At 34.9% G+C, this 19,985-nt stretch overlaps 1 protein-coding gene across 1 annotated transcript in view; it reads right to left on the bottom strand.

Moving 5' to 3' along the window:
- Positions 1-257: 257 nt before the first annotated feature.
- PCLO (piccolo presynaptic cytomatrix protein) overlaps positions 258-19,985 on the bottom strand; it is a 359,914-nt gene continuing 340,186 nt past the window's right edge. Inside the window, exons 24-26 of the mRNA XM_081531727.1 lie at positions 3,825-3,959; positions 3,106-3,251; positions 258-1,223 (exon numbers count right to left, since the gene is read on the bottom strand). Of these exons, the coding sequence (XP_081387853.1) occupies positions 1,083-1,223; positions 3,106-3,251; positions 3,825-3,959 (422 nt within the window). The 3' untranslated portion in view covers positions 258-1,082. The remainder of the gene's footprint in view (positions 1,224-3,105; positions 3,252-3,824; positions 3,960-19,985) is intronic.

Here is a 19,985-nt window from a genome sequence, read left to right as displayed (position 1 = left end):
ATCAGTTAACAGATTAAGGAAAAAATAAACTGTGAAAGAGTAGGAAATGACACCAAATTAATTAATCAATGTCACAGATTAGTATGATTTGTTTGCCAGAGGAAGAAGTTTCTCTCTGTGCATTTATTACTCTGGAGAAAGAAAATATGTGGGATAGTACATTGATTTGCAACTTCACAAACCACAAGTTATCATGCTTCCTAGAATATATCAATTTAATCTAGGTCCTTTGGTATGTAGATTGAAAATGTCTTGGATTAAGAGTTATTTATGGAGATTTTTATGCTTTCAACCAAGGTTCCAACAGTTTATGGGACAATATTCTTTTCCATTAGCCAGTCATGGCTTTACTTCTAAATACATGTAATTCCATTTCTACTTAGTATTATTTTCAGTGTACATTATTTCAAATTATACAAATGTGCTTTTACAACATGAATTCCAAAATTGGTGTTGTTCACCCTTGTAACAGTTAGACACAGAGAAAACTCGTACAACATGATCTAAAAGCTATAATTTCTAAGTCTCTGGTTCCCCTTTCCTTAAAAACACAACCTCCTTACTTCTAGTCTGGACACACACTGTAGGTGTATCCTATGTCAGAATCTCAAAACAGTTATCTGTGAAGATAAAGAAGAAAGACTTTCGAAAACTGAGATTTGTTACATCAGTTCCTTCCTTTCAACCAAGCTCTTCTGCATAAAGGATTACTTTTGCCTGTGTTATAAATCATATTAATCTTTAAGTCTCAGCCTTTAGTTAGCCACAGCTCAACTCTACTCAAAAATGTTTTGCATTAAGTAATCAAAATTTCTCTCACTGTTTTTTGTGACAGCCACAAGAAATCCAAGGTTTCAGAACTCCTTTTTTTTTTCTTGTCTTCAATATATGGACTTTTTCTTTCAAGTTTTTTTTTCTGTGTTCCACAACCATACATTTGCAAAGGTTTGAGTATGCTTTTGCTTTTTGTTCCTCTTCTCACAATTACCCCTGAAAACATAGCTTAGAACCAATAGTATTCAACTATAGTCACGATTAAGATTATTTAAAGCACTTTCTATACCCTGAGCAGACACATTTCTTCAGTGGGTTTGAGTAGGACTGACCAAAAGTTTGTGCCAGTTGACTATTCTTTTTCTGAGATCCACTTTGTCAAGCCAGATACAGGCTTCGCCAATCAAGGTCTTTTTCATAAACTTCCCTCCATTGGAAAAAAGTAAAATCTAGAAAAAATAGTCAAAATTATATATATATTTGTGTGTATATTTTCAACTTCTTTTATGGACATTTACACATCAAAGAAGTAACACAGAGAAGAAAGAGTGAGGGTGAGAGGAAGTAGCAGACATCCTTGTAGGAGAACTAATAACTAAGATATCCTCAAAAGATCTGCATATTAATTAATTCACATCAACATTTCCCAAAGGCAGAGACCTATCCTGAAGGATAGAATTCTAGATAGGATATGTATTTTCAGCTAATTCTAACTCAGCTTATGCTTAAATTGATAGAAAGTTTCAGAAAAGAACTTTACTAGTTATGAAAGACCAACTCAAATACAAAACTATTTGAGTGGTAAGTAAAGAAGAAAGAGTTTACAAGGCAGATAGAACATAACATTGATTTTAAATACCATTTAATTTTACTGGGGATTTTACTATAGTAAGCTCTCCTAAAGTGGTTTCTTGTCATATGTAGAATTTACATTAGTTGAAATTCCATGGGATCTCAAACTCAAGATTTTTTTTTTTTAGGGATCAGTTGAAAGAAAGGTAGAGACAAGGTAGAGACAACCATTAATCCTCAGCAATTCTCTTACGCTCTCTCTCTCTTTTTGGAATCTCCTTCAGATAATTCATCTTTATTCCTGGCCAAAATTTACTTTTATGTTTCTGACTTCAAAATCTACTCTTCTATCTTTTCAAGGCTTTGATTTTGTGATTTCAAATTGCCTAAATATTTCATGTGGACCTGCCCTCATCAAATTTATCACATTTCAGACAAACTCATGATTTTTTTCTCCCTCTATCCCTTCTCTAACTACTCAGCCTCTGTGACAGACACATCTGTTCACACAGACTTCAGAGTGTCTTTTAATCTTATTATTCCCTTTAACTCTAATGTCAGTTAATCCTCTCAATGCAGTTTTTGCTTTGTAATATGTCTCCAGCACAGGCCTTTATTTAAGTACCAGAACCATGGTCTTTTCTTTCCACATTTTTCATCATTACCCTCCCTCCTCTTTCTACTTTCTCATTCCTTGTCTCTACATCAACCAAAGGCATACTATGTATAAGCATTGTGCTAGGCTGCAGAACAGAGAGCAATGAAAATCAAGCCTTGCACTAGAGAAGTTGTTAGTACAGAAACAGTGGCAGGTAAGTACATAAATGGTTGTACAAAACTGGGAGTGATGGCCTAATAAGATAAGCAAAACATGTGAATAAGGTGTGATGAATTACACCACGGTCATCAGTAAAGAGATGATTTTACATTGAAAGATGTGCAATATTGTAGGAGATGGAGAGAAATGAAGAAGGGAGTACTGACGGGGAGGAAAAATATGAGCAAACAGTCCAAGACTTTGAAGATTCGGGTGCGACTGAAGTAAAGAGTGAGTGGAAAAGTATACACAGAGATGAAATTAAATGGAATACAATTAAATTAAATAAATTTAACTCACTTTAGAGGATTCTGAATGGGTCAGGATAACAGTGAATCATTGGAGGGTAATCTAGTCAGTGTTTTTATAAGATACCTCTGCCAGGAGTGTGATAAAATGAATTAAAAGGGTAAGATAGTGATGGCAAGTAGGCCAGATATACTGCTGAAATGATTTGCATAATAAAGATGAAGACCCAAAGAGGACTAATGGCAGTGAGTGTGGAAAAAAAAATCAGTATAAAGGAAACAGTAGGTAGGATAGAGGCTAACTGGATGGGATGAGTGGGTTGTGGAATTTTCAAGGGCCCCTGGAAAGTTACCTCTAAAAATTAACTTGTAAAATGTCACATAGTATATGATTTGCATATAAATATTGAATAATTAAATAGGAAATAAGTACAGCATAGGTGAAAATTAAAAAATAGAAACGGTATGATTTACCTGAAGAGAATGTCCAGCAGGACTTAGGCTGAATCTAAAAGTTTCATTGAATGAAGGCTCTCGATCATGTCTACATACTCTTGTTTTTTTCTTGATCACCTTTTTTTGGGTAGATATGTTCATCACATATAGTTTCACATATAAATCTGAAAATAAGAATTCAGCTTGTTACGTGTCCATTAACAATACAATTTTCAATACAATTAGCATTATAATTCTATACTAGAGCTTCCCTACATTTTACATAAAGCCAGTAGACTGTGAACAACTTGTTCAGACAACATAGAACAATTAAAATATACCTAATTAAAACACTGGAGAAGGAAATGGCAACCCACTCCAGTACTCTTGCCTAGAAAATTCCATGGATGGAGGAGCCTGGTGGGCTACAGTCCATGGGGTCACAAAGAGTTGGACATGACTGAGTGACTTCACTCACTCACTCAATTAAAACACACCAATTTTCTTAGCAGTTTAAATGTTTACTTGTTATATAATAAATATATCAATCTAAGTTTGTGTTGGAAAAAAATCTAATTTTTAACCAGTAAAATATCAATTTGCTCTATATAAGATAAATTAATTCTTATTTCATATTTTTTTTCAGATATATTTGATACACAGCCCAAATTTTAATTAGCATTTTCTAGGGCATTTAGTTCATTCTCCTAAGGAGTTCTTAGCTACATTATATTGCTTATTATCATAAAATTAGATACCTGGTAAGTGATCAGGAGATTTAAATTTGTAGGTAATATTTCTACACTGTAGGATTTCAACTATTAGTTGTTCCCCATCTGTCTTCATTTCTTTCTTCAATGCAATCTTGATTTCTCCCATTACCTGAGTTTTAACTGGAATGATTTAATTAAAAAGTTAAGGAATATGTCATGTCATTTATTAACTGGTTCATTCAATAATATTTTTGTACATTCATTTATGGAGTGTTTATCAAGAGCTAAACACCTTATCATATCCTATGGATACATAAATGAACAGAATACAGTCCAAGCCCTAAAGGAGAAGAAAGTATCACAGGAAAACTAATAAATTATAAACTTAAAATGAGGTATGTTAAGTATAATGATAAACTAGTAACATGAGAGGTAGGGAGGAAACGCAAGTAGTTGTCACTCAACTGTAGATTTTTAGGCTAAAAGAGGTAATAGATGAGACAATAGGAGACTGTAGGAAGACAGTCATACATGCTAGGTCAAATTCTATGTTGATTTCAATGGATTTTCTCTCCTCTATTGATTCACACATTTATTCACTTACTCATTCACCAACAAGTATTTTATTTCCCACTCTACGTTGTGATAAGCACTCTGTTAGGAAGAATGGATACAATGGTAAGTCAACATACACACGCTTACTGGTTTTATGGTTTTTCAGTCTATTGGGAAGAAATACTTCAGTGAAATAATTTCATCACTAAACATACAATTAGAAAGAGAGAAAATGTTCTGATGTATAAAAGCATGGTTACAAGAAAGTCTGGGAAAGGACTTCATGAGCTGAAACCAGAAGAATAAGAAAGAATTAACTAGGTGATATGGATGGAGAAGAACATCCTAAAGAGAAGGAACAGTGTGTCCACAAAAGGCAACATCACTGGACTGAGGGACTAAATAAATATTCATGGGATTATAATATACTGTTAAGTGGTACTATGTTTAGAGTTTGCATTTTATCTTTAGAACAGTTGAAATCTAGTGAAGGTCTTTAACATGGATGTAGATCATTTGTTCTCATATGCTTCAATCTCAGGATTTCTTTATACTACAAAAAGAAAACATTGGCCCTCAAAGAACATTAAAGTTTCTAATTAAAAAGTAAAAGTATATATTTACAAATATTTATTCACTGGTTCCATTAAAATGACAAGAATATACATGTAAGTAGAGATTTTAATGAAAAATAACCATATTTAAAAAAAAGTGAGGCATGCCATTTTATTTTATTTTTTTTTAATTTCATCAGTACTTGGCTTAATAGAGGATGGCTGAATTCTCATACTTATTTCTACATTAAATCCAGTTCAATATGTTGTGTTAGTTGAAATATATGATGGTCTTACATATATACATAGTTGGAAAAGGAAGGAGTATTTTAGTATCCTTTTCAGATAACTATGGACAATCTTTGATACTACCAAAACATGAAGAGTCGTGTTTCTTTTTTTTTAAAGATTAATGGAAATGTAGAATCTGAAACCATATCAACGAACTTCTTTTGTACGTTTACTTTAAAATACTATAGTCTATCTTGCACCTTGAATGGATCATTTAACTTTACCTGAATTGGTAACATCATGTACTATTTATTTTGGAAAATAACGGTCTACTGAGTTATGCAGGTCTTCAAAACTTTGACACAATTCATACAATATTAAAAACACTTTTGTTAATATCACCACCCATATCATGAAAAAAGTCTGAATTATAAAAAGCCGTCAAGCTCAGGGAGGCAGATAAAAGTTTTTGAAAATTTCATTTGTACTTAAAAGTTCATTTTTGTCATTGACAACAACTACTGTCATTGTTTTCTTAAAGTGACAAACTCACTTTGTTAATTTTTTAGAAAATGGCTGCTGAATGTACCATGGACATTAAGTGAATGCTTAATTAAGTGCATGCTGCCAAAAAAAATATTTTTTCATTCAAATCTCAAGACAGAGAGCAAAACCTCATCAATTAAGGCAGCAACTTTATCTATAAAACAGTTATATTTCTTTCCTCCAAACCCATAAGAAATCAGACAGAACTCATACTGCTCCATTCCTCAAACTGTAACTGAGATGGAGGGGAAAAAAGAGTATTCGAAGTGATAGAGAGGGAGTCAAGGAAAACACCCCAACTATTTGAAGCTAATAGGAGTTGAAGTCAGAATTGATTACATCAATTAGCATGATGAAAGGAAAAAAACAAAACAAAACTAATTTTTCTGGAAAAAATTCACAGTTATAGGTGGTATTCCTCTTTTGTAGGTTCAGAAACTCCAACTTGCCAGGCATATAAAATTTGTTGTTGTTGTTTTCACTTGCTCACTTCTGAAGAAAGGTGGAATTAAAAACTTGTTAACTAAAGTTCTCAAAACATCACATTGCCTATTTTTTTCTTGGAAGGTTAAATTCACATGCTTCACAATGTGATACTTTTGAAGCTCTTGTGAAGTTTTTCCTACTCAAAACTTGTTCCAGCTTGTTCTTCACTGTTTCTACTAAAAGTAAAAAGAGACCTGTCTACTGAGATGGTCTCAAAGGATGCATGCATTAATTATGAGTTATCACTATCACTCATGCTTATCCTTTTATAGTTACAAAATGCCTTTGTCATTGAAATCAAATGCATGGATGGTGACAAAAACCTCTGTGTCCACTCTCTCCACAGGTTGGGGGAGGTTGGTGGATGGGAGGGACAGTAACGCCAGATCATCTTGAGCCTTTGAACCAAAGAAGACAACACACACAGAGGACTCGTGAGGGTGTTTTGTAATTTTGTTTGGAATAGACAGCAAAGTAGCAGTAAAAATTGCTTTGACCAGCTTCCAGATCTCTTAGTTTCCCCAAACTTACATTTTAGCTGTATTAATAGGATAAAAATTAATCCTACTCTAGAGAAGATATTTATCCTACAATCATGGCACATAGCTCTGATTAAGAGTAGAAAGAACATTGTCTTTTCTCCACTGTCTATTCTCGGCTCCATTGTTGAAGATTAACTGACCGTAGGTGTGTGGGTTTATTTTTGGGCTCTCTATTTGTTCCATTTATCTGAATATCTGTTTTGGTACCAATACTATGCAGTTTTGATTACTATAGCTTTGTAGTATTGTGTGAAGTCTAGGAGGGTTATGCCTCTAGCTTTGTTCTTTCTCCTCAGGATTGTTTTGGCAATTCTGAGTGTTTTATGGTTCCATATAAATTTGGGATTATTTGCTCTAGCTCTGTGGAAAATGTCATGGGTAATTTGATAGAGATCACATCAAATCAGTAGATTGCTTTGGGCAGCATTACCATTTTAACAATATTAATTCATCCAATACAAGAGCATGGAATATTTCTCTATTTCTTTGAATTATCTTCAATTTCATTTATTACTGACATAAATAACACTAATGTTTACTTAGGACAGTGTCCCAAGGCAGTAGAAATAAAAGTAAAACTAAGCAAATGAGACCTAATCACATTTACAATCTTTTGCACAGCAAATGAGACCTAATAACATTTACAATCTTTTGCACAGCAAATTAAACCTTAAACAAAATTAAAAGACAATCTATGGACTAGGAGAAAATATTTGCAAATGATGCAACTGACAAGGGCTTAATTGCCAAAATGTACAAATAGCTCATACAACTGAATAACAACAACAAAAGCACAAAACAGCCCAATAAAAAAGTGAGTAGAAGCCATAAGTAGACATGTCTCCAAAGAAGACATACAGATGGCCAACAGACTCATTTGCCAAAGTAAAAACAACCTCCAGTTGTGGATGTGACTGGTAATGGAAGTAAGTCCAATACTATAAAGAACAATATTGCACAGGAACCTGAAATATTAGGTCCATGAATCAAGGCAAATTGCAAGTGGTCTAACAGGAGATGGCAAGAGTGAACATAGACATTTTAGGAATCAGTGAACTAAAATGGACTGGAATGGGTGAATTTAACTCAGATGACCATTGTATCTACTACTATGGGTAAGAATCCCTTAGAACAAGTGGAGTAGCCATCATAGTCAACAAAAGAGTCTGAAATGCAGTACTTGGATGCAATCTCAAAAACAACAGAATGACCTCTGCTTGTTTTCAAGGCAAACAATTCAATATCACAGTAATCAAAGTCTATACCCTGACCAGTAATGCTTAAGAAGCTGAAGGTGAACAATTTTATGAGGACCTACAAGACCTTATAGAACTAACAACCAAAAAAGATGTCCTTTTCATTATAGGGGACTGGAATGCAAAAGTAGGAAGCCAAGGGATACCCAGAGTAATGGGCAAATTTGGCCTTGGAGCACAAAATGAAGCAGGGCAAAGGCTAACAGAGATTTACCAAGAGAATGCACAGGTCATAGCAAACATCCTCTTCCAAAAACACAAGAGAAGACTCTACACATGGACGTCACCAGATGGTCAATACCGAAATCAGATTGATTATATTCTTGGCAGCCAAAGATGGAGAAGCTCTATACAGTCAGCAAAAACAATATCGGGAGCTGACTGTGGCTCAGATCATGAACTCCTTATTGCCAAATTCAGACTTAAATTGAAGAAACTAGGGTAAACTACTAGACCATTCAGGAATGACCTAAATCAAATCCCTTACGATTATATAGTGGAAGTGAGAAATAAATTTAAGGAGTTAGATCTGATAGAGTGCCTGAAGAACATGAATGGAAGTTCGTGACATTGTACAGGAGGAAGTGATCAAGACCATACCCAAGAAAAAGCAAGGCAAAATGGTTGACTGAGGAGGCCTTACAAATAGCTGAGAAAAGAGGAGAAGTGAAAGGCAAAGGAGAAAAGGAAAGATATACCCATTTGAATGCAGAGTTCCAAAGAATAGCAAGGAGAGATAAGCAATCCTTCCTCAGTGATCAGTGCAAAGAAATAGAGGAAAACAATAGGATGGGAAAGACTAGAGATCACTTCAAGAAAATTAGAGACACCAAGGGAACATTTCATGCAAAGATGGGCACAATAAAGGACAGAAATGGTATGGACCTAACAGAAGCAGAAGATATTAAGAAGTGGCAACAATACATAGAAGAACTATACAAAAAAGATCTTCATGATCCAGATAACCATGATGCTGTGATCACTCACCTAGAGCCAGACATCCTGGAATGTGAAGTCAAGTGGGTCTTACGAACTATCACTACCAACAAAGCTAGTGGTGGTGATGGAATTCCAGTTGAGCTATTTCAATCCTAAAAGATGATGCTGTGAAAGTACTGCACTCAATATGCCAGCAAATTTGGAAAAGTCAACAGTGACCACAGGACTGGGTAAGGTCAGTTTTCATTCTGATCACAAAGAAAGGCAATGCCAAAAAATGTTCAAACTACCACCACATGTTTGCCATCATCTCACATGCTAGCAAAGTAATGCTCAAAATTCTCCAAGCCAGGCTTCAACAGTATGTGAACCGTGAACTTCCAGATGTTCAAGCTGGATTTAGAAAAGCCAGAGGAACCAGAGATCAAATTGCCAACATCTGTTGGATCATTGAAAAAGCAAGAGAAAAAAAACATCAACTTCTGCTTTATTGACTACGTCAAAGCCTTTGACTGTGTGGATCACAACAAATTGTGGATAATTCTTCAAGAGATGGGAATATCAGATCATCTTACCTACCTCCTGAGAAACGTGTATGCAGGTCAAGAAGCAACAATTAGAACTGGACATGGAACAACAGACTGTTTCCAAACTGGGAAAGGAGTACGTCAAGGTTGTTTATTGTCACCTTGCTTATTTAACTTCTATGCAGAGTACATCATGCAAAATGCCAGGATGGATGAAGCACAAGCTGGAATCAAGATTACTGGGAGAAATATCAATACCCTCAGATATACAGATGACACCACTTTTATGGCAAAAAGGGAAAAAGAGCTAAAGAGCCACTTGATGAAAGTGAAAGAGGAGAGTGAAAAAGTTGTCTTAAAACTCAACATTCAGAAAACTAAGAACATGGCATCCGGTCCCATCACTTCACGGCAGATAGATAGGGAAACAATGGAAACAGTGACAGACTTTATTTCTGGGGGGCTCCAAAATCACTGCAGATTGTGACTTAAGCCATGAAATTAAAAGATGCTTGCTCCTTGGGAGAAAAGCTATGGCCAACCTAGACAGCATATTAAAAAGCAGGACATTACTCTGCTAACAAAGGTTCATCTAGTCAAAGCTATGGTTTTTCCAGTAGTCATGTATGGATGTGAGAGTTGGACAATAAAGAAAGCTGAGCCCCGAAGAACTGATGCTTTTGAACTGTGGTGTTCGAGAAGACTCGTGGGAGTCCCTTGGACCGCAAGGAGATCAAACCAGTCAATCTTAAAGGAAATCAGTTCTGAATACTCACTGGAAGGACTGATGCTGAAGCTGAAACTCCAATACTTTGGCCACCTGATGCGAAGAACTGACTCACTGGAAAAGACCGTGATGTTGGGAAAGATTGAAGGCAGGAAGAGAAGGGGACAACAGAGAATGAGATGGTTGGATGGCATCACTGACTTGATGGACATGTGCTTGAGTAAGCTCTGGGAGTTGGTGATAGACAGGGAAGCCTGGCATGCTGCAGTCCATGGAGTCGCAAAGAGTAGGACATGACTGAGCGACTGTACTTAACTGAATAGACACAGGAAAAGATGCTCAACACTGCTTGCTAATTATTTAAGAAATGCAAATCAAAGGTACACTGAACAGAAAGGCCACTATTAAAATGTCAACAAATAACAAACACTGGAGAAAGTGCAAAGAAAAGAAAACTCTTCTACATTGTTGGTAGGAACGTAAACTGGTACAGCTGCTGTGAAAACAGTACAGAGGTTCCTCAAAAAACTAAACATGGAGTTACTGTATGATATAGCAATCCCATTCCTAGGCATATTTATGGACAAAACTCCAATTCAAAAAGATACATACACCCCAATGTTCATATCAGCTGTATTTACAATAGTCAAAAGACATGGAAACAACTTAAATGTCCATGGACAGATGAATAGATAAAGAAGATGTGATCAATATATATACAATGGACTATTACTCAGTCATAAAAAAGAATGAAATAATGCCCTTTGCAGCAACTCAATGGACTTAGAGATTATTATATGAAATAAAGTCAGAATGAGACAGGCAATTACCATATGATATCACTTATTTGCAGAATTTAAAATATGACAAAAATGAGCTTATTTATGAAACAGAAACAGACTCATAGATACAGAGAAATGACTTGTGGTCGCCAAAGGGGAGGGGAATAGGAGGGGGATGGATTGGGATTAGCAGATGCACCCTATCATATATGAAAGAATAAAAAAGGTCCTACCATATAGCTTAAGGAACTATACTCAATAATCTATAATAAAACAAGGGCTTCCCAGGTGGCTCAGTGGTAAAGAATCTGCCTGCCAAGCAGCAGATGCAGGTTCAATCCCTGGGTTGAGAAGAACCTCTGGAGAAAAAAATGGCAACCCACTCTAGAATTCTTGCCTGGGAAGTCCATGGGGTCACAAAAAACTTGGAGACGAATTAGAGACTAAACAACCACAATAAACTGTAATGGAAAACAATATGAAAAAGAAATATGTATATACAACTATAAATATACATGTATATCACTTTTGCTGTATACCAGAAACTAACACAACATGCAAATCAACTATATTTCAACTAAAAAAAAGGAATAGAAAGAAGAGGGATATAGGGGGCATAGTTAAAAAATGAGATGACAAAATGATAGGTGGGGTGAAAATGGGGATAACAGAGGTAAAATGCAAATAATCCCATTTGAAAGCCATTAATACATTAGTCACATCCTGGGAATGAAATGAAATAAGGTAGAAATCAATCCTATTGACATAGAGTGAAGAAAGGCTTAGGATGATACAGAGAAAAATAAAGAGTAAAGAAGTTTCAGAATAATGATAGATATGTTAGAACCAAAAAATATGATCTGTTATAATTGATTGCTCCAGAAAAAAGTAAAAACCAAATTCAAGAGAACAGAAAATAAGATCTATTTAAAATATAAATGTATTTACCTGAAACAACAGAAGAGTGAACAGCTGGGTCAAAAGACTATTGTGTATTCCTGGAGATCATAAGTTCATATACTGATATATCCAACTTAAGCTACTTCAAGTATACAGAAAGCATTCTTTAAAATTCCAGGGGAAACACTAAGTTACCCACAAAAGAAACAGACTGCTTTCCTAAAATATTTCAAAGACTGTGTAAAGGATATAGAACCTATAATAATGAGTGAAAGAAAAAGAGATGAAAGAGAGAGGAAGAAAGGGAATGAATGGAAAATTTGAAGATGAAATCCAGGAGGCCAAAAAAATAATGGAAAAGAAAAGTGGAAGAAAGAATAAGAGTATTGATTTCCTTTATGTAGATAGTTAATACAATTACAATTTGAAATGTAGTATTAAAATACACAATTATTTACTCTCTTAATATTTTCAACTTTGTTTATTAAACTTAGTGAGATTTTTTATAGACTATGGCTAAAATATTTGTTGAAATATTTTACATGACTAAAATACTTATTGAAATTAAGCTAGTCTTGTCTTTACTATTTTACTTTTGTTAGATTAAAAAACAATATAATCATTTTTGACAAAGAATAGGAATAATTTAATTCCATTTTAACAAAATTATGTGTGTGTCCCTTTATCTCTTTAGGTAATTGAAGTGCTCCAAGTAAGTGTAACTGTAAAATTGGTTTATTTTTATCTTCCACAGCTATCTTTTTTTTCATACTCTCTTGTGCTTTATTCTCCTTTAAGATATGCAGTGTTCTTTCAACTTTTCTGTTTTCTTAAAAAAGAGTTTACATATATTTTATCTTTGAAAAGCTGTGTTTTTTGCATTTGTATGGAACATTTATATACATACTTATATCTAGACCTCCAACTAATTTGTATTTTTAGTAAAGTATATTTTAAGAAAACATTGCAATTAACAAAATACAGTCATCATTTCACAACAAGAAATAAGGTTGATGTAATCCCCATTTTACAGATGAGAAAACAGTGGCTTGAGTGTTTTAAGTAACTTGCCAAATTGTTAAGTGTGTTAGGCAGAACTTTAAACTTCTGGTTTTAAGCATAGGTCTCTATTCTCTCATGAACACCTTATGTTTTCTTATGAATAATACTTTTAAAAACATTGGCTCATTTATGGAAATATTCATTTAAAATATTAAAAAAAATATTATCAGAATGAAAGAATTTTCAGGAGTTCTTTTGCTATTTTATCTTACTTGGACATAGGGCTTTAGAAAGAAAAGAGGCATAGCAAACAATTATTTCAGTTGGTTAAGCAATAGCTGGAAGCTATAGTCTACCTTTACACACTAGATCAGTTATGCAGATTATTGATATGAAAGGAAAAAGCAGCAGTAAATACTTCCAGGAATATTCATTAATTATATGAGATTCTGTATGTAACTGGCTTAAATATACAAAGTAATTTAAAATAAGAAAATTCATTAAGAAAATATTTTTTTAGCTATGTTATTCATATTTTTAACACTTAACTGGATAGAGTGCACTCTGAAGTTTACTCTCTCCCAGAATTGTAAGCATTATATTGCAATCTGAGCACCTTTTGCCAACACAAGACCATTTTAGGCAACAATCTCTTTAGACGCAATGTTTGCATTTGCAAATTTTCATTAGTAAATACCACATAACAATGCTTCAGGTTACTGGCATCAGCTAATGCAGTATGAATTGGTGTTAGGCAAGATTCATATTTAGCTCTGACTGTCTAACACCTCATAATTTGTTTCTTAGCTCCTATCACTCATTCCAAACCTAAGAAAAGTTTAATGTGGAATTAAGATGGATTTTAAATTCTAGGCATTCTGGCTTCTAACCCCATGAGATGGCAGGCCAGTCATCAAATATCTCTGCTTTGTATTTCTTCATATTGAAAAGTAGAAATATGTAATAAGCTTATTTACAGACTATTTATAATATCACTTTGCACTTTATAGAATAATATATTTTTAGACATTTTCTGATGTCATCTAAAGATTATTTAGTCCTAGCCCTCTTCTAAACATCTTCTATCTTAGATAAGTCTGTCTGTTTACTCGGAGATTCTAAACCTACTCATTACAGAAAGTCTTGATAATGTGCTAATACCTGTCAATAACCAAAGTAGTGGTGCATATTACCTCATGTATAATTATATTGTTTTTCATTTCACTTATTTTTACCCTATCAGTTTCAAGTCTAAATGATGATCTAAAAAAAAAAGCTGCCACAACAAAAGTAAATTAGCATAATGCCTAAAATAGTAATTATTCAATAAGCATTAATTCTTATTTCTCAACATTTAATGCAAAGGAAGACCAGTTTAGAAGTAATTGACAGTTTATACCTAGCATATGTTATCTATACCACTAGGTCAATTGCTCAATCTATTCAAAGCAAACAAACAAAACAAAACAAAAAATGTGTCTTGACATATTCATATAAATCAATACTTTGTAAAGGAAAATTTCTTTAAAAAAAGGTCTTCTATTTCACTGAGCCTGTTAGAGAGAGGAAGTAAGCTAACTATAATTTGTTCTATTCAACAGTCCTCTATAATTTCCAACCATGTATATCAACCCTACCCTAGAGTCTATAATAAATTTTACCTTCGATGCTGAAATTATACCTCTCTCTTCCAAAAGTTCAAATGGTACTCACTAATTTAACGGTGGTACTCAATAATTATCTAAAATTGGCACTTCCTTTTTCTTTACATCTTGTCCTTGAGTAGCAGGGAAAAGCTACAGATCTTTTAACAAGTCTGGTAATCTTATCTGTAATGAATTTTATCTCCTAGTAAATCACTATTTTCTAGACGCTGTATTCAAGCCATTCATATGTTTTAAACTTAGTTCACAGAAACATGTTTTCTGGACAAAGGCATAGAATATTTTATATGTAGGACTGAATAGAAGCAGTGAAGAATTATAGTTTTAAAGGCTTATCCTAGTAATTTAATGTTTGAAAGGGGAAAGAAGCAAAATGGAACTAGTTTCTTCCTTCTGTAGTACATTAAATTCCATTTCAAGTACCCTCATGAAGCTGACTCTCCATAAATGAGCTTGCTCATACAATGAAAATGACACCACATAGCAACTCCATTATCTGACTCCTTTTCTACCTCTGTATATAATGCTGCTGCTGCTGCTAAGTCGCTTCAATTGTGTCCGACTCTGTGCGACCCCATAGACGGCAGCCCACCAGGCTCCGCCGTCCCTGGGATTCTCCAGGCAAGAATACTGGAGTGGGTTGCCATTTCCTTCTCCAGTCTGTATATAATAGATGACCCTAAATTCTTGGATCTGGTACTTTTTACAAAAACATAAAGTTAATAAAGTGTTAGAGAATTTCCAAGACAGATTTTGTAAATGCTTCATGAAAAGATATAAATAATTTCTTTATAAAGAAATTCAATATATTTGGTTTTCCAAACAAAATGAATCCTTATCCTAAATATATTTTAAGAAATATAATTTTCTACTCTGTCACAGTTTAAGTATATACTCACTTATAACCAAGTGAATAAATATTACTGTGATATTTTAGATGACAATACAAAGTGAGTAAATTTTAAAGTAACATATGTAAAATTTAGTCATATTATCTCATTTGTCCTAAACCATTTGAAGTAGACAGAGGCATCACTAACTTCACTTTAAAGAAGGGAGACTGTAAAGTTTAGGTTGACTAATTTGCAAAAATGACATAGCTAAAAAAGATGTTTCCAACAAGACACCCCAAGGTTACTGCCAAAATCCTGATTATCTATTGTGTGAGTGATGATGTGCCAAATTCATGTGTATACTTGTGACTATGTGTATGTTGAGGGGAGGAAAGTTTGGATTTTTTTTGGGCCGGGGGTGGCTCATGATTTGTGGGGAAATTGTACTGGAAAGAACAGGTACAAACAGGGTGAGCATCTGCTCACCCATTTCCTTTCCAAAGTATTAATTTGTGATTCATATACTTCTCAAATTGTTACATGTAGGGAGTTAATTTACTTGAATGGTATCAACAATGTATTCAATTTATTAAACAACTCTCCTATTTCAGGCATATTAATTCTGTAGACTACTGCCACCTTTAAAGTGTGTAGACTGTGCCTTATTTACCCTTGTCTTTTTAGCCTAGAAAAGACACTTAGAATGTATTAGATGTTTAATGGGTGAATCTGTAAAAAATTTTCAAATCTTTACAGCAAACCTACAAAACACGCATTGTTTCCATTTAGCTCTTTAGAAAGTGACTTATCAGGCTTGAGGTAAAAGCCCGTGCTATTCCCATTAAAGTAAGCTGAGGCCATAGATTTGCAATTCTTTTGGGATTTTTTTCACTTATGGTTTCTCCCAAAATAAATGCTTTTTGTCAATGTATTAATTGCACTCTCTGTTTATATGCATATACAAGCCTCTGTTACTCAAAGTCATGGAGAGACATCCTAGTACATGGTCATGTCTCAAGGCTGAGTGCAGCTGAAAGAGGCATTTTGTTATGTTTTCATTAAATGTTTTTTCAGAGCAGAAGAGTTCTGCAAGCTTTCATTAAGGGCTTTATTTGAAATAACCCAGATTCAAGGAGATATCTTATACAACAAGGAAGGCATTTGGGCCTAATGTGATTTAATAGTTTTGTGAAAGTAGGACAGGACTGCACATTCTTTCTGTCTTCTTACATAAAGAAAGCCTTTCTTTCTGAGACAAAGCCAGAAAGAACATCATTTTAGAAAGAAAAACATAGATTCTTCTGATTGATCTCCAGTGTTTTGGCTTTTTTTTTTTTTTTGGTCTTTATGGTACATGCTCCTTAGCATTCATTTTACTGTGACTGAAAATAACCAGAGTTCTTAAAAACAACAACAACAACAAAAACACTTTTGATTAAAACCTCCCATCCATTATCTTGTATGAGACCAAAAAACAAACAAACCAAACTAAAACAATAACAAAAAACATTAGCTGTTAGAGAATAGAAATTGAAAACCTAAAAGGACATTATGTTTTATATATTTGCAGCTATGAAACACCTCTCAAATGCATCAGGAAAACAAATCCTAAAAGGAATGAAATAGGAGAGCTGGTATGATTAGTGTTATTTGCTCAGTCGTGTCCGACTCTTTGCAATCCCATGAACCATAGCCCACCAGGCTCCTTTGTCCATGGGATTCTCCAGGCAAAAATACTGGACTGGGTTCCCATTTCCTTCTCCAATGTTCTTTACTCACTGGAAAAGACCCTGATGCTGGGAAAGATTCAAGGCAGGAGGAGAAGGGGATGACAGGATAAGACGGCTGGATGGCATCCCAGACTTGATGGACATGAGTTTGAGCAAGCTCCAGGAGTTGGTGATGGACATGGAAGCCTGGTGTACTGCAGTCCATGGGGTCACAAAGAGTTGGATACAACTGAGCAACTGTACTGAACTGAATGTTCTTTTCTAGAGATGCATCAAGTTTAAGAAGACAGGCATTGTTCAGACCTCCCATCTAAACTTCTCTTGACCTTTGGTCTAAAACCAGGAAGATTACCCACTTAGAAGAAGTGGGTATATACTCTATTTACAGAAAAATCTTAACATCATCATGTAATGATTTTAGAAAATAAAATCAGATAATAGCATAATGTTAGGGAAACTAGAAACTCCTATGAGAAAAACAATTTGTCTTGGTAAGAGTGAAGCTGCCATCCCATTGTAGAATAATCTCCAGTTTCTCACAGGAGTGGATGGTGATCAGGCAGGCAGGTAACCTCTGCAAAAACCTGAGAAAACCACCTAAACGACAGCTGATTATGAGAGTCATATGCTTACATTGGCCCACTAGGTTATTTATATCATTTTGCTTTCTTTGTGCTGAGATTAATTCTGCCACTATTAACACACAGTAATTTTTAATCTCCTGTCAGTTTCAACTGATGCCCCACTTTACTTTATTTAGCTAATGTTCCATTCTATAAAACCACTTCTCATTCTGTTTTTGCAATAAGCACTTTGTCTCCCTTGTCCTTAACTGGGATGCTAAGCAAAAGAATATACAATAATTCTACCTCAACTTTGTTTTATCAACCTACTTGTACTGTATGTGTATATATTTGCTGCTCCAATTCCCCTTTTCATCAGTCTTACCTTGCTTTGCCCCAAGAACACTTGCTTGAACTTCATCACCTAATTCACAATATTGTGTAAAATTCACAATCAATATTGTGATTCAGTTACACATACATGCATAGTTTTCAGGTTATTTTCCATTATAGGTTATTACAAGATATTGGATATAGTTCCCTATGTTATACAGTAAATCCCTTTTGCTTATCTATTTTATATAATAGTGTGTATATGTTAATCCCAACCTCTTAATTTTTGCCTCTCCAACTTGCCTTTCCCCTTTGGTAACCATAAAGTGTTTTCTATGTTTGATTTTATTTCTGTTCTGTATATAGATTCATTTGTATTATTTTTTAGATTACACATTTAAGTGATATCATATGATATTTGTCTTTGAATTACTTCACTTAGTATAATAATTTCTAGGTCCTCACTTAAGCAAAAAAGAGAAAGGGAAAGAAAAGCCCTTGTCATAAGGGCCTGGGGTAGTTCACAGAGTCAGTGGAAAAAGCTTTTAGGGGTGCTGATGGTACAAAAAGAAGACTTCCCTAACAGAGTCAGGTGGAGTTTGCTCCATGGATAGCTTCTTAGAAAAGTCAAGGTGAAGAGTGAGCCTCAAAGGATGAATATATGTTTTGCAAGATAAAGCCATTTGAGAAGGGGTGATCATATTAAGTAAACAGCATGAGCAAATGTAAGCAAATTTGGTATTACAGGATATAAATATGGTATGTGTGCATGCTAAGTCACTTCAGTCATGTCTGACTCTTTGCAACGCCATGGACTGTAGCCCACCAGTCTCCTCTGTCCATGGAATTCTCCAGGCAAGGATATTGGAGTGGACTGCTGTGCACTCCTCCAAGGGATCTTCCTGACCAAGGGATTGAACCTGCCTCTCTTATGTTTCCTGCGTTGGCAGGCAGGTTCTTTACCATTCATGCTACATGGGAAGCCCAAATACAGTGTAACAGGATGTAAATATAAAGGATGTAACATATCCAATCAAACACTAGAACATGCCAGGAGATAAACTGGAGAAGTCGAAGGAGGAGCTCGTTGTATTATTATTTTGTTGTATTATTAATAGACTCTTTCTAGAGTCAGGTGGCTCTGTGGTAAAGAATTCATCGGCCAATGTAGGAAACACAGGTTTGATCCTTCCTTGGTTTGGGAAGATCCCCTGGTGGGGTACCGATCATAGAGTTGAAAAGAGTTCAACACAGCTGAGCACACATGAGCAATGAGAGTCAGGTAGCCAATAGGGCTCCACAGAAACGTTTTACACTGGAGAGTGAAAAAGCCATATTAGTGCTATCAAAGATGGTTTTGAAGATGATGATACTGTAGGTGAAGAGAACAGTGAGGAGACTAGAAGGTTCTCTGGGTGAGATGTGATGAAAACCTAAAATTGGGCAGACACTGGAATGGAAAAGGCGGAAGACATTTTAAAAATACTTAAGAGGTAAAATCTTCAAGAATTTGGCAATTGCCCAAATGAGGAAATGAGACAGCAACTGGAAGAATAAAGTGACCAAATTTAAAATATAAAATATAGGAAGCACAATAAAGGACAGAAATGGTATGGACCTAACAGAAGCAGAAGATATTAATAAGAGGTGGCAACAATACACAGAAGAACTATACAAAATATATCTTCATGACCCAGATAACCATGATGGTGTGATCACTCACCTAGAGGCAGACATCGTGGAATATGAAGTCAAGTGGGCCTTAGGAAGCATCACTACGAACAAAGCTAGTGGAGGTAATGGAATTCCAGTTGAGCTACTTCAGATCCTGAAAGATGATGCTGTGAAAGTGCTATACTCAATATGCCAGCAAATCTGGAAAACTCAGCAGTGGCCACAGGACTGGAAAAGGTCCATTTTCATTCCAATCCCAAAGAAAGGCAATGCCAAAGAATGCTCGAACTACCACACAATTACACTCATCTCACACACTAGTAAAGTAATGCTCAAAATTCTCCAAGCCAGGCTTCAGCAAT

Source organism: Giraffa tippelskirchi, chromosome 10 (assembly GCF_054371585.1).
Source record: "Giraffa tippelskirchi isolate mGirTip1 chromosome 10, T2T-mGirTip1v1.2.pri, whole genome shotgun sequence".
Taxonomy (NCBI): domain Eukaryota; kingdom Metazoa; phylum Chordata; class Mammalia; order Artiodactyla; family Giraffidae; genus Giraffa; species Giraffa tippelskirchi.
Note: the sequence above shows the minus strand (reverse complement) of the source record. Positions and strands in the feature narration are given on the sequence as shown.